At 47.5% G+C, this 20,298-nt stretch overlaps 1 protein-coding gene across 1 annotated transcript; it reads right to left on the reverse strand.

Moving 5' to 3' along the window:
* Nucleotides 1-1,059: 1,059 nt before the first annotated feature.
* Nucleotides 1,060-19,959, reverse strand: LOC144606433 (cytochrome P450 2D6-like). Its single transcript, XM_078422509.1, has 9 exons — nucleotides 19,736-19,959; nucleotides 14,228-14,396; nucleotides 11,921-12,073; nucleotides 11,587-11,747; nucleotides 8,439-8,612; nucleotides 6,332-6,473; nucleotides 5,420-5,607; nucleotides 3,749-3,890; nucleotides 1,060-2,604 (listed from the first exon to the last, which is right to left on the reverse strand). Exons 1-9 carry the CDS (start codon nucleotides 19,943-19,945, stop codon nucleotides 2,423-2,425), a joined length of 1,521 nt encoding a protein of 506 aa, XP_078278635.1. The 5' UTR covers nucleotides 19,946-19,959; the 3' UTR covers nucleotides 1,060-2,422.
* Nucleotides 19,960-20,298: the final 339 nt, after the last annotated feature.

The following is a 20,298-nucleotide window of genomic DNA, read 5'->3' on the forward strand; positions in this document are numbered from 1 at the left end:
GCGAGGGGACGCCAGGAAACTTCACTGGGAGACGCCCCGCCCCCACTGACCCGTTTGCTCTCACGCACAGTGACGCCCTGTTGTGTGCGGTGGGTGTTGGAGCAGATACAACCACAACATGGTCCTTCCCTTCACAGCCCGTGGCGGATCTGACCCGGGTCCTGTAACCCCACGTCTTCAACCCAACACTTAACATGTATCTTTGTCCTCCCGGGAGTAAAGTGTCTGTCCCACTTAGACGATTTTTTTGGCGACTGCCGGCGACTGTCAAAGTCGTAGCAGATCGCCGAACTTTTCTTTTACCCGACGACAATGACCACGACAATGCCGAGTTAGGTCGAGATTACAGCTTCTTCTGAAACATCGCGAAAATTCCCACGCTGTCAATGGTTCTCCGGCGTCCTGGTTTTCGCTGAAATCACTCTAAAGTCGGCAAGTACTTGAGAGTTTTGAACTATAACGCCTTGTATGGGTTATTTAAAAACCAAACTTCACTGTAACAAGGAATAAACCGGATTTGGAGCCCACTTTAAATGTAATGGCTGATGGCCATAAACATCGCGAAAATTCCCACGATTACCTGACCGTCAAACTGTCGCCTCCAATCTACCTGTCAAATGTCCTGACGGTAAATAAATTGGTTATCCGTGTTCGTTACATGAAAGTATGTTGCGGAACTTGTTGCCGAAGCATTTGTATTCTCCGATTCAGGGCGTGTTCCAGTTGAAAATTCCATTCAATGTTTTTGAAAGCTTGTACCTGCAAAATGACCATCCTTCAGCACTAAACAAGCTGTAAAATGTTTGGTCACTCGTTAGCATTAGGAGAGCAGTGTTCTTGGGTCAGATCATTATGGTCACTGTTGGTGTTGGTTCAGTGGCCGGTGGGGGCCACAATGTTTGCTTTCGAGCAGCGCAGATGTATCCAAATTAAACGTGGACTTACCTGTTTGAAATGAGATTAATTCTAACTGGAGGTGCCATCTGAGAGATCAGGTGTACATCAGGTTGCACGTCAGGCGTACATTCTTTATTTTATTATTTTTTAATTCGAGTTTGGAAACAAATTTACGACAGCCATTAGGTTAACACACACCTGTAAATCAGGACGTACAAATTAACATGACATTGAGAACGATTGGTCAAACTGCACAATTTGCGAAATGATTTGATCAATTTTCTCATAAATGGCTTGTAAAGTTTCTTTTACGTGATCGCTCTAGTCGTACAAGTTAATGTGTGAGGTTTTGTGAACATATTGAAAGAAAGTCTGAACAAAAGAATTGATGCCTGGAAACTGGTCGGTGGCCCTGAACTCAGAGGGGGAATTTCCACAGTGCAAAGGCATATTTGCAGAAAGCACACAAATAAAGTAAATGCGGGCTGGATCTCTAAAGTTGAGGGCAGGGAACATACAGATTCTCATGGGCTCTCAAGATGGGTGCTGGAAATGGGTCAAGGATGTTAACAGGATGGATCACTGGTGGCCCACTAGATTCTGGAGACAGCGATAGGGTTGGTGAAGGGGGAGGTGGAAGAAGTTTCTCTATTTAGGTAGGGGAGTGGGCAACGCCAAGGGGGGCACGGGGTTCTATATACTCTTACCATAATGGCGATATCTGAGGTGGTGATTCTGCACCAATCTGAGATGTCCCCACTCTTCCTCCCTTCAAGTACACCGTTTAGAAACAGCCCCCCTGCCCCTAGTGTAGGTGAGTATGATAATATACAATTATTGTGTACAGGGACGGTGCACGGTTCAGTTTCTAGCCAGGTGACTCAAGCAGTTGCAGACTGACTGTCCAGAAGGGGTGACGTGGTGATGGGACAAGCCAGGTGACGGGGCATTAAACCACTTTCATCCCCCCCTGGTGTGAGTGCAAATTGATTACCCAATGGTTGTTCACAACACTCAACGGTCTTGGGTGAGAAAGCCAGAAATTGAAGGAGAAGATAGACACAAAGTGCTGGACTAACTCAGCGGGTCAGTAAGCATCTCTGGAGAAAAATAATACATGACGTTTTGGGTCGGGAAGAAGGGTCCTGACCCAAAACATCACCTATCATTGTTCTCCGAAGATGCTGCCTGACCCGCCGAGTTACTCATGTACTTTGTCTCTATCTTTGGTATAAACCAACATCTGCAATTCTTTAATTCTACATACTGAAGGGGGAACCCTCTGTGGGGAGTCTCTTCCCAGCTTTCCGCAGATGGACCAGGGTGAACCAGTTTTAATTCTTGAGGCTAGAGGGCCCTGTGCCGGAGGAGCACCACCAGGACCGTTCCACTGAAAGCTAAATTTTGGAATAAGATACATCCATAAGATTTTGAATCCTTTCCAAAAAAAAAGATATAGAACAATTACTGATTTGATCCCAGGCAAGCTGCAGAAGAGTGGTTCTAGTTTTCCCTCTATTACATCTCATCTGGTTTTAGCACAGAGACGATAGGGGGGTGGACTGAGGGTAATTCCATATTTAGTGTCCATGCAGTTTGGCCGTGGCTCGTTTTCCGGGAGAAAGAAGGTGAAGTGTTGGAGCAAGGATGTGAAGAAAATGAAGAGCTCCGTCTTTGCCAGCTGCTCCCCCAAACACACACGGTGACCTGTGGGGTGAGAGCAAGAGTGGTTAGTGACCCGGGAGAGGCACTGGCAGAGTCACACTGACTGAACGGAAATGAGTACCGCCACAGTCTAGAGTCCCAATGTCATCCTGCCTTAACCTACCCTGCCTAATCTCTCACAGAAGCATTGCACTCCCAGCCTTTATCAATGTTAAGTAAATGGAGGTGGGGGTGGGGTGGAGGTGGGGGAGGGGGTGGAGGTGGGAGTGGGGTGGGGGGGGGGTGGAGGAGGTGGGGGGTGGAGGTGGGGGATGGGGGTGGAGGTGGGGGATGGGGGTGGAGGTGGGGGTGAAGGGGGGTGGAGGTGGGAGGGGGGTGGAGGTGGGTGGGTGTGGTGGGGGGGGGGGTGGAGGTGGGGGTGGTGGAGGGTGTGGTGAGGGGGGTGGAGGTGGGGTGTGGGTGTGGTGGGGGATGGGGGTGGGGTGTGGTGGGGGATGGGGGTGGAGGTGTGGATGTGGATGTAACTTGCAGGTCATCTCTTCCCTAACGGAGGGGTGATCTGTTTGGGACGCACCTCCATTGGCGCTGCGGCCGAACACCGGCCTGACGCCAGGAGCGGGCGGCCTCCAGCGGACCCGAGGCCCCGGTCCACAGAGCCTGCGGACATTCTCACCATCGGAGGCTTCGGGCCCCGTGGACATCGGAAGTCGCGGACCCCTGGAGTCGCGGACCGGCTCGGGTGCTCCAGCGACAGCGGCAGCGACAGCGACAGCTACTTCATCCGCTCCGTATCGCAGCTTGGGTCGCCCTGTCGGCCGGACATTCCACCGTCCGGCGCAGCTCAAAATCGGCCGCGGGATTTGACACCGCCCGGCGGGGGCTTCGGTGTCGGGAGCCTCGGCCGCCTCGGCGTAGCAGTTTACTGTCTACCGAGGGAGAAGCAGCGAGGAGGCAGGGAAAGATGAAACGGCTTGGCCTTCCATCACAGTGAGGGGGATTGGAGGGACTCACTGTGATGGATATTTTTGTGTCGGACTTGTGAATTGTGTTTGTTGCTTTATTGCTTTTTTTGATCTTGGAATGCATGGTAGTGAATTTGAATTGCCCTTCGGGGACAAATAAAGTGTTTATGACTATGACTATGACCTCTTTTAATACATTCAGTAATCCATAAATCCCACATTACCTGCAGAGAATGGGATGAAAGCTTCTGGCTTCACGAACATCCCGTCCGAATTCAGGAAGTGTCCCGGATTAAACTCACGTGGAGTCAACCAAATGTCTTCATCATACAAGGCTGAGGTAATGTTTGCAAAGATTGTTGTTCCCTAAAAATCATTGAAGGAGGAAAATTAGTAGCAACGGGACCTGAGAACAATGGGGAGTTGGTCAAACCTTGTGATCTTGTATTCTGAATTATAACCCATCATAGACTGTTAGCCATCCAGGCAGCTGAATGGTGTCAAGTTAGGAAAAGGGGACGTACAACGAGATCTGGGTGTCCTAGTGCATCAGTCACTGAAAGGAAGCATGCAGGTACAGCAGGCAGTGAAGAAAGCCAATGGAATGTTGGCCTTCATAACAAGAGGAGTTGAGTATAGGAGCAAAGAGGTCCTTCTGCAGTTGTACAGGGCCCTAGTGAGACCACACCTGGAGTACTGTGTACAGTTTTGGTCTCCAAATTTGAGGAAGGATATTCTTGCTATTGAGGACGTGCAGTGTAGGTTTACTGGGTTAATTCCCGGAATGGCGGGACTGTCATATGTTGAAAGATTGGAGCGGCTAGGCTTGTATACACTAGAATTTAGAAGGATGAGAGGGAATCTTATCGAAACATATAAGATTTTTAAGGGGTTGGACACGTTAGAGGCAGGAAACATGTTCCCAATGTTGGGGGAGTCCAGAACCAGGGGCCACAGTTTAAGAATAAGGGGTAGGCCGTTTAGAACAGAGATGAGGCAAAACTTTTCTCACTCGTGAGCATAAAGGAAAATAATAGAGGCATCTTCCCACTCACCTGTAGGTCAAAGAGATCTATATTAAGGATTAGTACGGTACTGAGGATTAGTATTACTACTGAAGATTAATTCCATCTTCCTATTTTCTGTTCATGATCGCCCAAGTAAAATATCGTTGAGGAGTTTACACATTGCTCTTGAGCAAATACCGCATTAAAAATGTTGACCACAGGAATTGAAGGGAAAGTGGCAAAAATTGTGAATATTGTTGCTTGTCATGACATCAACCTGGCTACTGTTCCCTCAGCACAGATAATGATTTCTGATTCACCCTGGAGAGCTAGTGGTGTCATCACTTTGTGGCATTCCTCTTTCAGGTTTTACGCCATCACTCAATCTTTTCAACGAAAACTAACGATTTTGAGATTCACTTACAATGCAACTGTGTACACATTATGTAACTTTGCAGCATTTTTTCTGCCATAAAGACAAGTCTACAGCCATTGATTGTACCCATGTGCACATAAGATACCCACTCAGTAACCCTGACCTTTTCATCTACAAAAAAAAGCCTTCCATTTACTGATTGTGCTGAATCATCAGATGCTGTTTTTCATGGTCAATGTTATATATTCCTGACGGCACCTACAATATAGTCAACCCCAAAGGGAGCAGGCTGCTACACATCTTCAGAGGCGCCACCGCCCAGAGGGATAGAACTTGGGGAACAAGGTCCATTTCCCTTTCTCTGGCTCCTCACTCCTGAGAGACCCCCTGCAATAATGGAATCCAAGCGAGTAACAGAATCACTGTGGAGGGCTTCCGGAGTCCATTCAGCTCCATCTGGGCCTCTACTGCACAGAGGGAGCCGAACATTTAAGGTTAACTCTAGGCCGTACCTTAGGAATGTTGTAACCCATGACCTCGGTGTCTCTGTATGTTTCATGAGGCACTGAAATTGGAACAATATTTCCCAAGCGTTGGGTTTCGTGGATAACTGCGTTAGTGAATGGCATTTCGTCACGGTCTTCCAACTTTGGCTTCCTCCCATTCCCAATGACTCCATCGATCTCCTCGTGCACCTGGGCTGCAGGAACAAAGCAAGAACTCATTTTGAGTTTCAGTTCACCAAAGATACTGGTGTTTTCGTTGTATCTGTCACTCCCCCAAAAGTGTTCCTGTTAAAAAGAACCTGGCATTATAGTGACTATCTTAACCTAGGAACTGCAGCTGCCAATTTATGCGGAACAAGATCACACAAATGTCATTGGGATGCAGATTTAAATAATGGGGTTTCATGGAATTAAGGTTTCAAGACCTGGTGTTGATAATTGAATCGTTGCAATCAGTGATTTAGGCACAATATGAACTGCAATACTAGAGGGCAGCACAGTAGCGCAATGGTAGAGCTGCTGCCTCACACCGCCAGCGATCCAGGTTTGATCCTGGCCGTGGGCGCTGTCTGTCCAGAGTTTATATCTTCTACCTGTGACCGTGTGGGTTTTCTCTGGGTGCTTTGGTTTCCTCCCACATTTCAAAGATGTGCGGGTATGATTGGCTTCTGTAAAATTGCCCCGTGTGTATAGGATGCGAAAGTGGGGATGACATGTAACTTGTGTGAACAGGTGATCAATGGTCAGTGGAACCCCGGTGGACTGAAGGGCCTGTTATCTTCAAACTCTAGGCTACTTGCAGATACCTTCCCTAATACCCTTCTTCACACTCTTTAAAAACTTTTGCACTCCTTCTCCAGATCTTGCATCAATATAAGAGCATCCGTGATAATGTGGCAATGACATCGTTACACTTACACTGTACATCAGGATGGAGCACCATGAAGAGCAAGGCCCAGTTTAGGGTGGTGGAGGTGGTCTCTGTACCTGCAGCAAAAAGGCTCCATAATGTCCCTACCAGGTTGGACTCCAGAAAACTTGTGTTGGGGATGTGTTTCGTCTATGATGCAAATAAGAGAACCAGAGTTAAGATTTTGAATGAAAGGTAGATCATCGGAAGGGTGCTAAAGTCAGTCATCTTACGTTAAAAGTGCCCTGAAATGGTATAATGCACTGGTGAGATGACAACTGAAGATGAACATCCAATTCTGGCCAGAACACTCAGGGAAGATGTGAAGGTGCTTGGAAAAAAATCCTATGGAGCTTCAGCCGCAAGATTGGACAGCTCAGATCAGGAAATTTGAGAGGAGACTTGAAGAAGGTCCTTGGGACCAGATTTAGTTAACACTGGGTACAGGGAGGGAAGATAATCAGGCAAAAGCAGAGAGAAATGAATGCATTATGGGCCAAATGCATGGAAATTAGACCGGAATAAACTCCATGATGAATCTCTGAAGGTGAACATGCAGACAATAGACAATAGGTGCAGGAGGAGGCCATTCGGCCCTTTGAGCCAGCACCGCCATTCAATGTGATCATGGCTGATCATTCTCAATCAGTACCCCGTTCCTGCCTTCTCCCCATACCCCCTGACTCCGCTATCCTTAAGAGCTCTATCTAGCTCTCTCTTGAATGTATTCAGAGAATTGGCCTCCACTGCCCTCTGAGGCAGAGAATTCCACAGATTCACAACTCTCTGACTAAAATAGTTTTTCCTCATCTCTGTTCTAAATGGCCTACCCCTTATTCTTAAACTGTGGCCCCTGGTTCTGGACTCCCCCAACATTGGGAACATGTTTCCTGCCTCTAACATGTCCAACCCCTTAATAATCTTATACGTTTCGATAAGATCCCCTCTCATCCTTCTAAATTCCAGTGTATACAAACCTAGTCGCTCGAGTCTTTCAACATATGACAGTCCCGCCATTCCGGGAATTAACCTAGTAAACCTACGCTACATGCCCTCAATAGCAAGAATATCCTTCCTCAAATTTGGAGACCAAAACTGCACACAGTACTCCAGGTGCGGTCTCACTAGGGCCCTGTACAACTGCAGAAGGACCTCTTTGCTCCTATACTCAACTCCTCTCGTTATGAATGCCAACATTCCATTGGCTTTCTTCACTGCCTGCTGTACCTGCATGCTTCCTTTCAGTGACTGATGCACTAAGACACCCAGATCACATTGTACGTCCCCTTTTCCTAACTTGACACCATTCAAATAATAATCTGCCTTCCTATTCTTACCACCAAAGTGGATAACCTCACAGTTATCTGCCATGCATCCGCCCACTCACACAACCTGTCCAAGTCACCCTGCAACCTCATAGCATCTTCCTCACAGTTCACACTGCCACCTAGCTTTGTATCATTGGCAAATTTGCTAATGGTACTTTTAATCCCTTCATCCAAGTCATTGATGTATATTGTAAATAGCTGCGGTCCCAACACCGAGCCTTGCGGTACCCCACTAGTCACTGCCTGCCATTCTGAAAGGGACCCATTTATCCCCACTCTTTGCTTTCTGTCTGTCAACCAACTTTCTATCCATGTCAATACCCTACCTCCAATACCATGTGCTCTAATTTTGCCCACCAATCTCCTATGTGGGACCATGTCGAAGGCTTTCTGAAAGTCAAGGTACACCACATCCACCGGCTCTCCCCTGTCAATTTTCCTAGTTACATCCTCAAAAAATTCCAGTAGATTAGTCAAGCATGATTTCCCCTTCGTAAATCCATGCTGACTCGTAAATCCATGCTGACAGATAGACAAAGTAATTCAGAAGGTGAAGACATAGTAAGAGGATTTGAGTGCAACGAGAAATGTTTTGCTATGTTATATGGGGCCCAGGTGAGACTACATCTGGGATATTGTTTCTGGCCTCACAATCTAAGGAAGTACAGGTAAACAATACCTAGTATTGGGCACTGCAATTACCGTCCCTTCACCACCAAGGGGAATGGATGGGAAACACGACAACATAAAGCACTGTGCATGGAATACCCCAGTAGTCATCACCTACCTTCTCCTGTTGTGTAAAGAAAGCATCAATGAAGTCCGTGGGATCATCTGGATCCCATGATTCTTTGTGTCTTGTAATTATGTTTTGTAAAAATTGAGTGATTTTATTATGATTTTCAAATATTTTCTGTTGTGGGCCCGGGAGGTGTCGAACAAAGGGCAAGGCATTTATCAGCTGAAACAAAGACAGGATTTAAATTAAATACATTTTTTTTCGATCCTCTGAGTTTCCTCAAAATAATGAACAAAAAGTTAGTTTTCACTGTCATACAGTGAGGGAGTCAAGTCAAGTCAATTTTATTTGTATAGCACATTTAAAAACAACCCACGTTGACCAAAGTGCTGTACATCAGTGCAGGTACTAAAAAAGAACATACAATGGTACACAAACCTACCAAAACATACATAAACAGTTTACAGCTCCCCCTCAGAGCGCCCCCTCAGAGGGCCTCAAAACGCGAGGGAGTAGAAATAGGTTTTGAGCCTGGACTTAAAGGAGTGGATGGAGGGGGCAGTTCTAATGGGAAGGGGGATGCTGTTCCACAGTCTTGGAGCTGCAACCGCAAAAGCGCGGTCACCCCTGAGCTTAAGCCTAGACCGCGGGATAGTCAGTAGCCCCACGTCGGCCGCCCTGAGGGACCTGGAGGTAGAGTGGTGGGTTAGAAGATTTTTGATATGGGGGGGGCAAGCCCGTTAAGGGCTTTGTATGCAAATATAAGGAGCTTGAAGTTGATTCTGTACCGTACTAGGAGCCAGTGGAGAGAGGCCAGAATCGGGGTGATGTGGTCCCTTTTAGGGGTACTCGTCAGGAGTCTCGCTACGGCGTTTTGGACCAATTGCAGGCGGGACAGGGATGATTGGCTGATCCCAGTGTATAGGGAGTTGCAGTAGTCTAGGCGGGAGGAAATGAATGCGTGAATGATTTTTTCAAGGTCGTCAAATTGGAGGAATGGTTTGATTTTAGCTATGGTACAAAGCTGGAAGAAACTGGCTTTTACCCAGAGTTGACTTGCTTACCAAATTTTAATCCGGAGTCAAATATCACGCCGAGGATTTTGACATGCGGTTTGACTAAGGAGGCTAGGCTTCCAAGGCTGCCTGTTATCGTTTGAATGGAGTCGGGGGGGGGGGGGGGGGGGGGGGAATAGGATGATCTCAGACTTGCTCTCGTTTAGTTGAAGGAAGTTCTGTGCCATCCAACATTTTATGTCCTCAAGGCAGTGCGTGAGGCTGATTAAATTTGACCAGTTGTTGGGTTTCAGGTGGGGATAAAGGGAGGATGTAACGGAAGGTGTGGGTTTATTAGAGTCAGTCCTGCCGGGGGGACAGGCAGTGCCCTGTGGTGTCCTTTCTTCCCGGCCGTCACTGGTGGCTGTGGGATGTCCCGGTGCATCACTGCCTTTTTTTTAACCAAACATAATTTAATCAATTATTTGCAATTATATTTACAGTATGAAATAATTTTTTTAAAAACCACCACCATAATACAAGTCAAACAAATATACTGAACAAACTGCTGTACAACCATATCGCCATCTTTATTGAGGATACATTCCACCCCTCGCGGGTCCGGGAAATCCCCCAGCATGCCCGTGGACGGCGTGTAGTCCCTTTCTAAAACCACCGGGGTGCGGACGTAACCCCGGACAAGGGGCAGGCAGCCGGCTCGGGCAGAGCCCTCTTCCGCCTGGCGCCGTGACTGCCTTGGACAGTCTCGTCCGGGTGGTAATAACGGATCAAATTGGTTTCTATACCCTGGTGGGAACGTTGAACACGGGAAGTTGGGAGCAGTGTCCAGTATCAAGAGGTTTCACCAAAACTGTTCAAGACACCAGGGAGAATCGAGTGGCCGGTGCATTGGATAAGCAGCGATGTCTCAATGTGGGAAACCTCCCTCAGATTCCCTATGTCCATGTGTGGACGGGTTGTCCGGCAGCAGGGCCGGTCCGAGCATGATCCATGGCGGAGCCTACGTTGGCAGCTGCCATTGCCAGTGACTGAGCCCCTCGCTCCGGCAGAGGTGCTACTGACCGAAGGTAATCGAGTCACCAAATATTGAGATGGTTGGTGCGTCTTTAAAATCAAACACAACTGGAGATTCTGCATTGGCACTGGGTCAAAGAGCCCTCCTTCACTCTCTGTAACCCAGACGCCCAGTTGTCCCACTCCTATTACAAGGGTGAAAGGATAATTGATCTGATGAAGTTCAACAGAACAGATCCCAATATCATAATATCATCATTTGTCACAGAGTTTGTCATAATGAGCACAGTGCATTTCTGACCATCTTAATTATTTGGGCTCCAGCAGATCACTTGGATTTGTATCGAGGGTTGAAGGACACACTGCTGGAACTATCACACAGGGCCGGCGGCATCATCTCCTTCTGTGGTCTCCCTTCACTTGGGGCAGACTCCATGTCCGTAGCTTTGTCCACCGCAACACCTGTAGGCTGGACATTGCACTCCTCTTTGGAAAGACAGCAGTTTGGAATAGAAACCTGGCCGTTCTCGGATGTGGAGCAGTCCTTTGGGAGCTGAACCTGATGGGAGTCAGCTCCAGAATAATTTGCTACTGTCTGTTACCACTAACAACCTCACCCCAGCTCAGCCACTTCAGGGCATAGTTGTGCATTTATCGGCTCCTTTCATTGCCTTATGCAGTGAGCAGCAGAAGAGACGGACTGAGTGGGTCTTCACTCCGATACCCAATTATGACATGCATCATATGCCTATATTTGTGGAGTGGATCCCATTAGACACGATATTGACGAGGGTATGCGCTTGTGTGCCATGAGTGGATGTGGAAGGGTTCCGCAAGAAACATCGCTGGTCCATTTTTCTCCAGAAATGCTGGCAGCCGGTTTTTAAGGTCCTATTAGACCAAGTAGACCCGTTGGGCCCAAACCTCTTCTGCATTGGTGCAGAACACTCTCCTCCCCTCCCTTCCTCCCTCCCTCCCTCCCTCCCCCTCCCCTCCCTCTTCCCCTCCCCCTTCCCTTCCCCCCCACTCCATCCCCCTCAACCCCCCCTTATCCTCGCCCCTCCCTCCCTAGGAGATAACTTGCTTCCTCTGTTTATATCAGGACCATCTGCAGAGTCCTAAATTGCCCACAAGTGGTAGATCATCAAATGAGCAATCTGCCTTACCTGACCCCAAAATCCACCTTCCAATGCAAAGCTTTCTTCAAATATGTGCACAAATCCAAGGAACGTTTTGTCATGATACTCAAAACGATCTCCGAAGATAATCGAACAGATAATATTTGCAGTTGCATAAATTAAATGGATGCGAGGATCAAAAGGGCCACCTGAATGAATGAATGGAACAAAAGGGTGGTAAGAAATTAGATTATTTTCCACCCCAAGTAATGATCATACAAATAATAGAAACTGTGAAGAAACAGACTGCAGTGAAGTATGGAATTACCCGCAGCAGTGCAACCATGAAAATAAGGCAATGGCTTCCACAGGATTAACTCACCTTGTTCACCTTCAAATGCCTGGTTTAAAAATCCAGCCTCTTCCACAATTCGCAATTCAAGAGACTTCTTTCCGAGCCCAAAATTTTTCAGCGTCAAAAGTGCAAATCTTCTCTGCGCTTTCCACCAGGGACCATACTTTGCAAGGGCAATACCTGGATGGAGGTAGCAGGAATATTGTTACATTCATAGACAGACACAAAATGCTGGAGCATCTCAGTGGGTCAGGTAGCATCCCTACAGAACATGAGAATGCTGTTTCATTCATGTTGGTTTCAGCCCGTCCGTAGAATAGAGCCTGTGGAAATTGGAGGAATAATGCCGGCCCTCTTTGTGGTGGGAGTTAGTCACAGTATTCCTACAATCCTCTTTCTCATAGCATATAATAGTGTTAATATTCTGCTCCATGAGACAGGATTAAGCAATCTATAGGACTTTCAGTGATATAAAGACCTGGGAACATGTGGACAGGAAGGTGGCACTGATCAACTGATGGGTCCCAAAGGGTGTCCACTTCTTCATTTCATTGAATTGCTGCAACTAATGACAGGAGGAGAAGCCCTCACCCACAATTCAAGAGACTTCAAAAGGGGGTTTGTTCATAAGTGTCTATGTCATAGGAGCAGAATTAGGCCATTTGGCCCATCGAGTCCACTCTGCCATTCAATCATGGCTGATCTATCTTTCCTTCTCGACCCCATTCTCCTAACTCCCCACCCAAGTTAATGGTAGTTAATTATCCTACGTTAATGGTCAAAACCAATAATATTTACAGCATAATAGTCACAGACAGGATTTTAGCTGAACCTGCAGTTCCAGGTGAGCAAGGTACCGTGAGAGAGTACCTCCTTTGTAATTATAACAGCTAACTGGACATGAGCAGATTGTACCTTGGGCTGCAGGCTATGTGAATGTGTGATCTGTATTCACTGTGATAGAGGAGAATTCCCATCGTGGGAGAATTCAGGGAGAGAGAAGTCGAAATTCTAAAGCATATTGACCTTAAAAACGAGGAGGTATTTGACGTTTTAGCAGGCTAGGTAGAAAAATCCCCCTGGAGCTGACATGTCATCTCAACTGCTCTATGGTAGGGGAGGAACTTGCAGGCCCCCCGACAAAGATTTTAAAATCTTTCCAGGACATACATGATGACTGGGTATACCTGTTGCCGGATGGGAGAGGGGAGAGGAGGGAGTGGCCAGGGTGCAACTCATCCGATAAAATGCTTTCTATGGTGCATCTGTAGAAGTTGTTGAGAGTTTATGGGGACATGCCAAACGTCCAAAACCTTCTCAGGAGATCGAGGCATTGCTGTGCTTTCTCGACCGTTGCTTCAATATGGGATATCCAGGAGAGGTTGTTGATGATACAGAGGAATTTGAAGTTTTCAACCATCTCTACTTCGCCACCATCAATGCAAACTGGGGAATGTGTACCTCGTCCCTTCCTGAAGTCGACCACTATGTCTTGCTGACATTTTAAAAGGTAATATAATATACTGATTTAAGCAGTGTGACTTATGTAGTCTGCTTGGAATTTGGTTAAGAACTTGGTCAAGTTCCCACATGGGAAACTGGCCAAAGAGATTAAAGCCATTGGGAGCCAAACCAAATAGACAAATTGAATCAAAATTGGTTTAGTATTTGGAGACAGAGGTGTGCTGTGTGAAGGTTGTTTCTGTGATTGGAAGCTTGTGACCAGTGGTGTACCACAGGGATTGTACTGAGACTCTGCTGCTTGTCATTTACATTAATGATCTGGATGTGAATGTGGAACGTAAAATTAAAACATTTGAAAAAAATTGGTGGTGCTGTTGATAGTGATGAGGTTAGTCTTGCACTAGTTATTATTACACTCTTCTCGCTGTTTATTTGTTATGTGTACGTATGTGTGTGTGTGTGTATATATATATATGTATGTATCTGCATATATATTATATAAAATATACGTATGGGTGGGTATGTGTATATATAAACACACTGATCTTTTTGCTTCGTTTATTATATTGTTTAGAGAGTATTATGTTTACTTATTCTGTTGTGCTGCTGCAAGTAAAAATGTCATCGTTCAACGTGGGACATATGACAATACCCCATCAGCATTCCCCATCCACCACCATGCAAGTAATGTTTCCCCTTCCCATGGAGGCTGCACCTGTCCTCTCAAGGTGCTCTGGCAGGCGTGTATCCCGGGGCACTCAGATGGCGAGGTTCAGGATGCATTCATCATGCCGACAGTTGAATCTGACAATTCCTGGTCCCTCTGAGCCTGGTGCCCAGCACTGTCTCTGGAGCCCACTTCACACTCACCTTTTCCGAACTGCTTAAAGAACTTTTCATATACTGGGAAGTCTGGCCGGTCCGCAAAATCTTCAGATTTCTTCACCAGCGCCTCTTTCAGGGTCTTGTAGCCGCTCAACACCACCACGTTTCTCCACCCAAAGTCTAAGCTCATCACATCGCCGTACTTCTTCCGCAGCTTAAAGTGGAGGAGACGGGAGAAAGCACGACGTTGTCATTGTAACTCACTCACGGAGGCCAAATGCAACATTGAACAAAGACAGAACAGTCGCAAAGTTCTCACTAGTGCACTAGTTTATTCTGTGCCCATGCTGCCATTAGCGCTGGGATCCCGGGAGCAATGAGGTGAATTACTCGTGCCATTGATTCCCCGGCTGTTATACTTACTTATCCAGTCCCGGATGGACAGATACTGAGTCACGCCACAAAAGCCTGGCTACACAGCTGAAACACGGGGAGCATACAAGGGATAAACGCAAACGCAGGCCACAATGCGACCTCATTGCCGATAGATACCATTCTGTGTTAAATTGTTACGACACTGATTTCATCTGAGGACTTCTCCACTCCCTCTTCTGAGGCAAAGAAACATACATTTGTTCAGAACCCAAAGTGGTGGAATAACTCAGTGGGCCAGGCAGTCGAGAATGGATAAGCAATGTTTCGGTTCAGGACCCTTCTTCAGGCTGAATGTATTAGGGGGTGAAAAATGGAAAAGAGGAAGGGGTGGAACAAAGCCTGGCAAATGATAGGTGGATACAGGCGAGGGGGTCTGATATGCAGGTGAGTTGAGGAAGTGACAAAGGCTAAAGTTGAAAAGGATTTTTTTCCCCATTACCCCTTCCCCCTCCTCCATTCTACCAGCCTACATCGACCCCCCCCATCACTTTCCACCCAAGTGGCACATCTTGTCTCCTATCTGACATCCTTTTGTTTTTTTATCACCTCTAACTTCGCCATTTACTCCAACCATCTGCCAACAACCCTTTCCCTCAACTGTATCCACCTATCACTTGCCAGGTTTAGCCTGTCCCATGTCCCTTTTCCAGCTTTCTCCCGCCTACTAAAATCAGTCTGAAGAAATGTCCAAACCAGAAAGATCACCTGTTGATGTCCTCCAGAGATGCTGCTTGACCCGCTGAGTTACTTAAAAGTGGAGAATTCATACTGTTGGATTGTAAGCTCCCCAAATGGTATATGAGGTGATGTCAGAAACATAGAAAATAGTTGAAGGAGTAGGCCATTTGGCCCTTTGAGCCAGCACCGCCATTCAATATGATCATGGCTGATCATCCAAAATCAATACCCCGTTCCTGTTTTTTCCCCATGTTCCTTGATTCCATTTGCCCTAAGATCTAAATCTAACTCTCTCTTTAAAACGTCCAGTGAATTGGCCTCCACTGCTTTATGTGGCAGAGAATTCCACAGATTCACAACTCTCTGGGTGAAAAGGTTTTACCTCATCTCAGTCCTAAATGGCCTACCCCTTATTCTTAAATGGCCTACCGCTAAATGGCCTACCCCTGTTCCTCCATGTTTTGCGTGACAAACATAGAACATAGAAACATTGAAAAATAGGTGCAGGAGTTCATTCAGTGCATTCAGCCCTTCGAGCCAGCAACGCCATTCAATATGATTATGGCTGATCATCTAAAATCAGTACCCCTAAGATGCTATTTCCCCAGATCCCTTGATTCCTTTAGCCCCAAGAGCTAAATCTCTCTCTTGAAAACATCCAGTGAATTGGCCCCCACTGCCTTCTATGGCAGAGAATTCCACAGATTCATAATTCTCTGGCTGAAGAAATTTTTCCTCATCTCAGTCCTAAATGGCCAACACCTTATTCTCAAACTGTTACCCCTGGTTCTGGACTTCCCAACATCAGGAACATTTTTCCTGCATCTAGCCTGTCCTATCCTTTAATTTTTTTAAAAATGTTTCTATAAGTTCCCCTTTCATCCTTCTAAATTTCAGTGAATATAAGCACAGTCGACCCATTCTTTCATCATTTGTCAGTCCCGCTATCCCGAGAATTAACCTGGTGAACCTACGCTGCACTCCCTCAATGGCAATAATGTCCTTCCTCAAATTAGGAGACCAAAATTGCACACAATACTCCAGGTGCGGTCTCTCCAGGGCCCTGCACAACTGCAGTAGGACCTCCTAAACTCAAATCCTCTCGCAATGAAGGCCAACATGCCACTAACTTTCTTCACTGCCTGCTGTAACTGCATGCTTACTTTCAGTGACTAATGTACAAGCACACCCAGGTATCATTGCCCCTCCCCTTTTCCTAATCTGACACCATTTCAATAATAATCTGCCTTCCTGTTCTTGCCACCAAAGTGGATAACCTTACATTTATCCACATTATACTGCATCCGACGCCACCAAGTACTTTTACGTTATCAGCGCCCTCGACCAGGCCACCGCGCGATGGGTCAGACTTTTCCTCCGCGCCCCCCCCCCCCCCGGCTGGTAACAAGTATGAGGGCCTCAAGGCCTTTCTCCTCAGGAAGTTCAGCCTCAGCGAGGCCGAGCGGGTGACCCAGATCTTATGGATGACTCTCCGTTTCTCCATCCGTTGAGGTGAGCGTTCTTCCCCCTTCGCATGATGACATCCGCTATGGTAAACGCGGCCCCTTCCTCGCCGCGGCAAACGGGACACCAATCCGCTCATACAGTGTGTGCACGCTCTCCCTCAACTTCGGAGAGGGCCGCTTCTCATGGCCTTTCATCATTGCGGATGTGTCCCAGCAGTTGCTGGGTGCGGACTTTCTACGGGCACATTCCCTGCTCGTGGACGTCAAGCGGCAGCGTTTGGTGCACTCCGTCACCTTGCAGCCTGTTTCCCTCCGTGTTTCCCTCCCGTGCCAAACTGCCAAAGTACAGCGGCATGTGTGAGCGCCGCTCCAGGAGTTCATCGTCCCTCGCCAGCGGTTCGACCACATCCACGTGGACATCGTGGGGCCGCTGCCGCCTTCTCGGGGCTTCACCCACCTCCTGACCGTGGTGGACCGTTTCACGCGGTGGCCAGAAGCAGTTCCACTGCCGGACACCTCTGCCGCTACTTGTGCCCGTGCCTTGGCGGCACACTGGATTGCCAGATTTGGAGTGTCGGGGGCCACAATTCACCTCCGAACTGTGGTCGGCCATGGCTCAGCTACTGGGGGTTAACCTGCACCGCACCGCGGCGTACCATCCTGCGACCGCTGTGGTGCGCACACGGGCTGGTCGTCTCATACGTCCCCCTGTCCGTTTTGTGCCTCCGGTTCTTGGGGGGGGGGGGGGATTAGGCAGTGCCTGGGGATTAGGCCACCCCTGGATCATCCCCCTCGGCACGGGTTGGACAGGGCTGGGGGAAGGGACTAGTGCTACGGGGTTTGCCTGACGGTGCTATGGAGATAACTCGTGCTTGAGACTGAAGAGAGTGTGGATGTTCTGTTGCTGCATTAAAATTACTGTTAATACCTACCTGGCGCCTTGCCTGATTCCTACTGCGTCCAGATCCACTACACCCTCATCTAAATCGTTCATATATATTGTAAATAACTGGGGTCCCAGCACCACGCCTTGCGGCACCCCACTGCCTACCATTCTGAAAAGGACCTGTTAACTCCTACTCTTTGCTTCCTCTCTGCCAACCAGTTCTCTATCCATGTCAATACCCTACCCCCAATACCATGTGCTCTAATTTTGCACACTAATCACTTGTGTGGGACCTTGTCGAAGGCTTTTTGAAAGTCCAGATACACCACATCCACTGGCTCTCCCTTATCCATTCTACTTGTTACATCCTCAAAAAATTAGTCAAGCATGAATTCTCCTTCCTAAATCCATGCTGACTTTGACCGATCCTGTCACTGCTTTCCCAATGTGCTGCTATAACATCTTTAATAATCGACTCCAGCATCCTCCCCAGTACCGATGTAAGGCTAACTGGTCTATAATTCCCTGTTTTCTTTCTCCCTCCTTTCTTAAAAAGTGGCGTTACAATGGCCACCCTCCAGTCCACAGGAACTGATCCAGAGTCGAGAGAACATTTGAAAATGATCACCAATGCACCCACGATTTTTAGGGCCACCTCCTTGAGTACTCTGGGATGCAGACCATTCGGCCCTAGGGATTTATCTGCCTTCAGTCCCAACAGTTTACTGAACACGATTTCCTGACTAATGTGGATTCCCTTAAGTTCCTCCCTTCCACTAGATCCTCGGTCTCCTAGTATCTCTGGGAGATTTTTTGTGTGTTCCTTAATGAAGACAGACCCAAAGTTCTTTAGTAACTTGTCAGTTTCTTTGTTGAACTAAATTAAGGCGCATGTTGCAATCAAATGCGCTTGAACAATTGGTTGGGCAGAAAGCCAAACTGTAAGAAAGAGGACTGCCATTAAATGGACTGCCATTTCGTTATTTCCCATTAGAAATTTACCTATCTCTGATTGTAAGGGACCTACATTTGTCTTCACCAACACTTTCCTTTTTACATATCTAAAGAAGCTTTTAGAGTCAGTTTTAGTATTCCTCACAAGCTTTCTTTCACGCTCTTTAACCCCCTCTTAATTAACCCCTTTGTCCTCCTCTGTTGAGTTTTAAATTGTTCCCATTCTTCCGGTTTGCTGCTTCCTCTGGCCAATTTATATGCCTCTTCCTTGGATTTAACACTATCCGTGATTTCCCTCGTAAGCCACTGCTGAACCGTCTTCCCCATTTTATTTTTTGCCAGACAGGGATGAACTATTTTTGGAGTTCATCCATGCTGTCTTTACATCTTTGCCATTGCATCTCCACCGTCAACCTTTTAAGTATAATTTGCCAGCATATCCTAGCTAATTCCCAACTCATACCTTCATAGTCTCTTTTCTTTAAGTTCAGGACCCTAATCTCTGAATTAACCGTGTCACTCTCCATCCTAATGCAGAATTCCACCATATTATGATCGCTGTTGCCCAAGAGGCTCTGCACCATGATCGCTAACTAATCCTTCCCCAATACACAATACCCAGTCTCGGATGGCCTTTCCTCTAGTCGGTTCTTCTACATATTGGATTGAAAAACCATCCCACATACATTCCAGGAAATCCCCCTTCTCAGCGCTGCTACTAATTTGGTTGGTCCAATCATTATTAAAGTCACCCATGATTACTGCTGTACCTTTGCTACACGCATCCCTAATTTCCCGCTTGACGCTATCCCCAACCTCCCTATTGCTGTTTGGTGGTCTGTATACAACTCCAACAAGCGTTTTCTGCCCTTCGCTATTTCGCAGTACGATTCTGCAGCATCCAAGCTAATGTCTTTCCTTGCTATTGCACTAATCTCCTCTTTAACCAGCAATGCAACCTCCTTTTTCTTTCTGTCTATCCTTCCTGAATATTAAATACCCCTGCATGTTTAGCTCCCAGCCTCGGTCACCATGGAGCCACGTCTCCGTAATTCCAACTATAATATATGCCTCTCTCTCTCTCTCCCTCCCTCTCTCCCTCTCCCCCCTCCCCCTCCCACTCGCTGTCTTTACCTTTGCGAATGAGAGGTGCGGGTTGTGCAGATCCACTTGCAGCAGGTTGCCGAGGAAAGGCAGAGCCCGGGGCCCGGGAGGGTAGTTGCCACACTTCTTCCTCCTCTTCATCAAGTCAAAGGCCAGGGCAAAGACGGTGCAGAACACGGCCAGCACCGGGAACCCGCCAAACACCCTGAGCACCACCTCGGGGAGAGCCCACAACTCCATGTTCCCCGGAGACAACGAGCGGCAAACTAACTGGAGGGAGGGAGGGAGGCGAGGGTACGCCAGGAAACTTCACTGGGAGACGCCCCCACTGACCCGTTCGCTCTCACGCACATTGACGCCCTGTTGTGTGCGGTGGGTGTTGGAGCAGATACAACCACAACATGGTCCTTCCCTTCACAGCCCGTGGTCTCTGGTCCCGGGAGCGCGGGCGGGTCCAGTAACCCCAAGTCTTGAACCCAACACTTTACATGTATCTTTGTCCTCCCGGGAGTAAGTCTGCACGTTCCTGTATCCGAGTTCGTTACATGAAAGTGTGTTGCTGAACCTATTGCCGATGTATTTGTATTCTCCAC

The sequence above is a fragment of the Rhinoraja longicauda genome, chromosome 26, assembly GCF_053455715.1.
Source record: "Rhinoraja longicauda isolate Sanriku21f chromosome 26, sRhiLon1.1, whole genome shotgun sequence".
Classification (NCBI taxonomy): Eukaryota; Metazoa; Chordata; class Chondrichthyes; order Rajiformes; family Arhynchobatidae; genus Rhinoraja; species Rhinoraja longicauda.

What these genes read in the sequence shown, in the direction of transcription:
- LOC144606433 (XM_078422509.1), bottom strand. Translation starts at nt 19,945, where the DNA reads ATGGAGTTGTGGGCTCTCCCCGAGGTGGTGCTCAGGGTGTTTGGCGGG. An exon ending in GCTCCATCCTGATGTACAGT is followed by an intron (nt 5,608 to 6,331) that starts GTAAGTGTAACG and finishes TTGTTCCTGCAG; the next exon opens with CCCAGGTGCACGAGGAGATC. An exon ending in TGGGTTACAACATTCCTAAG is followed by an intron (nt 3,891 to 5,419) that starts GTACGGCCTAGA and finishes AATGATTTTTAG; the next exon opens with GGAACAACAATCTTTGCAAA.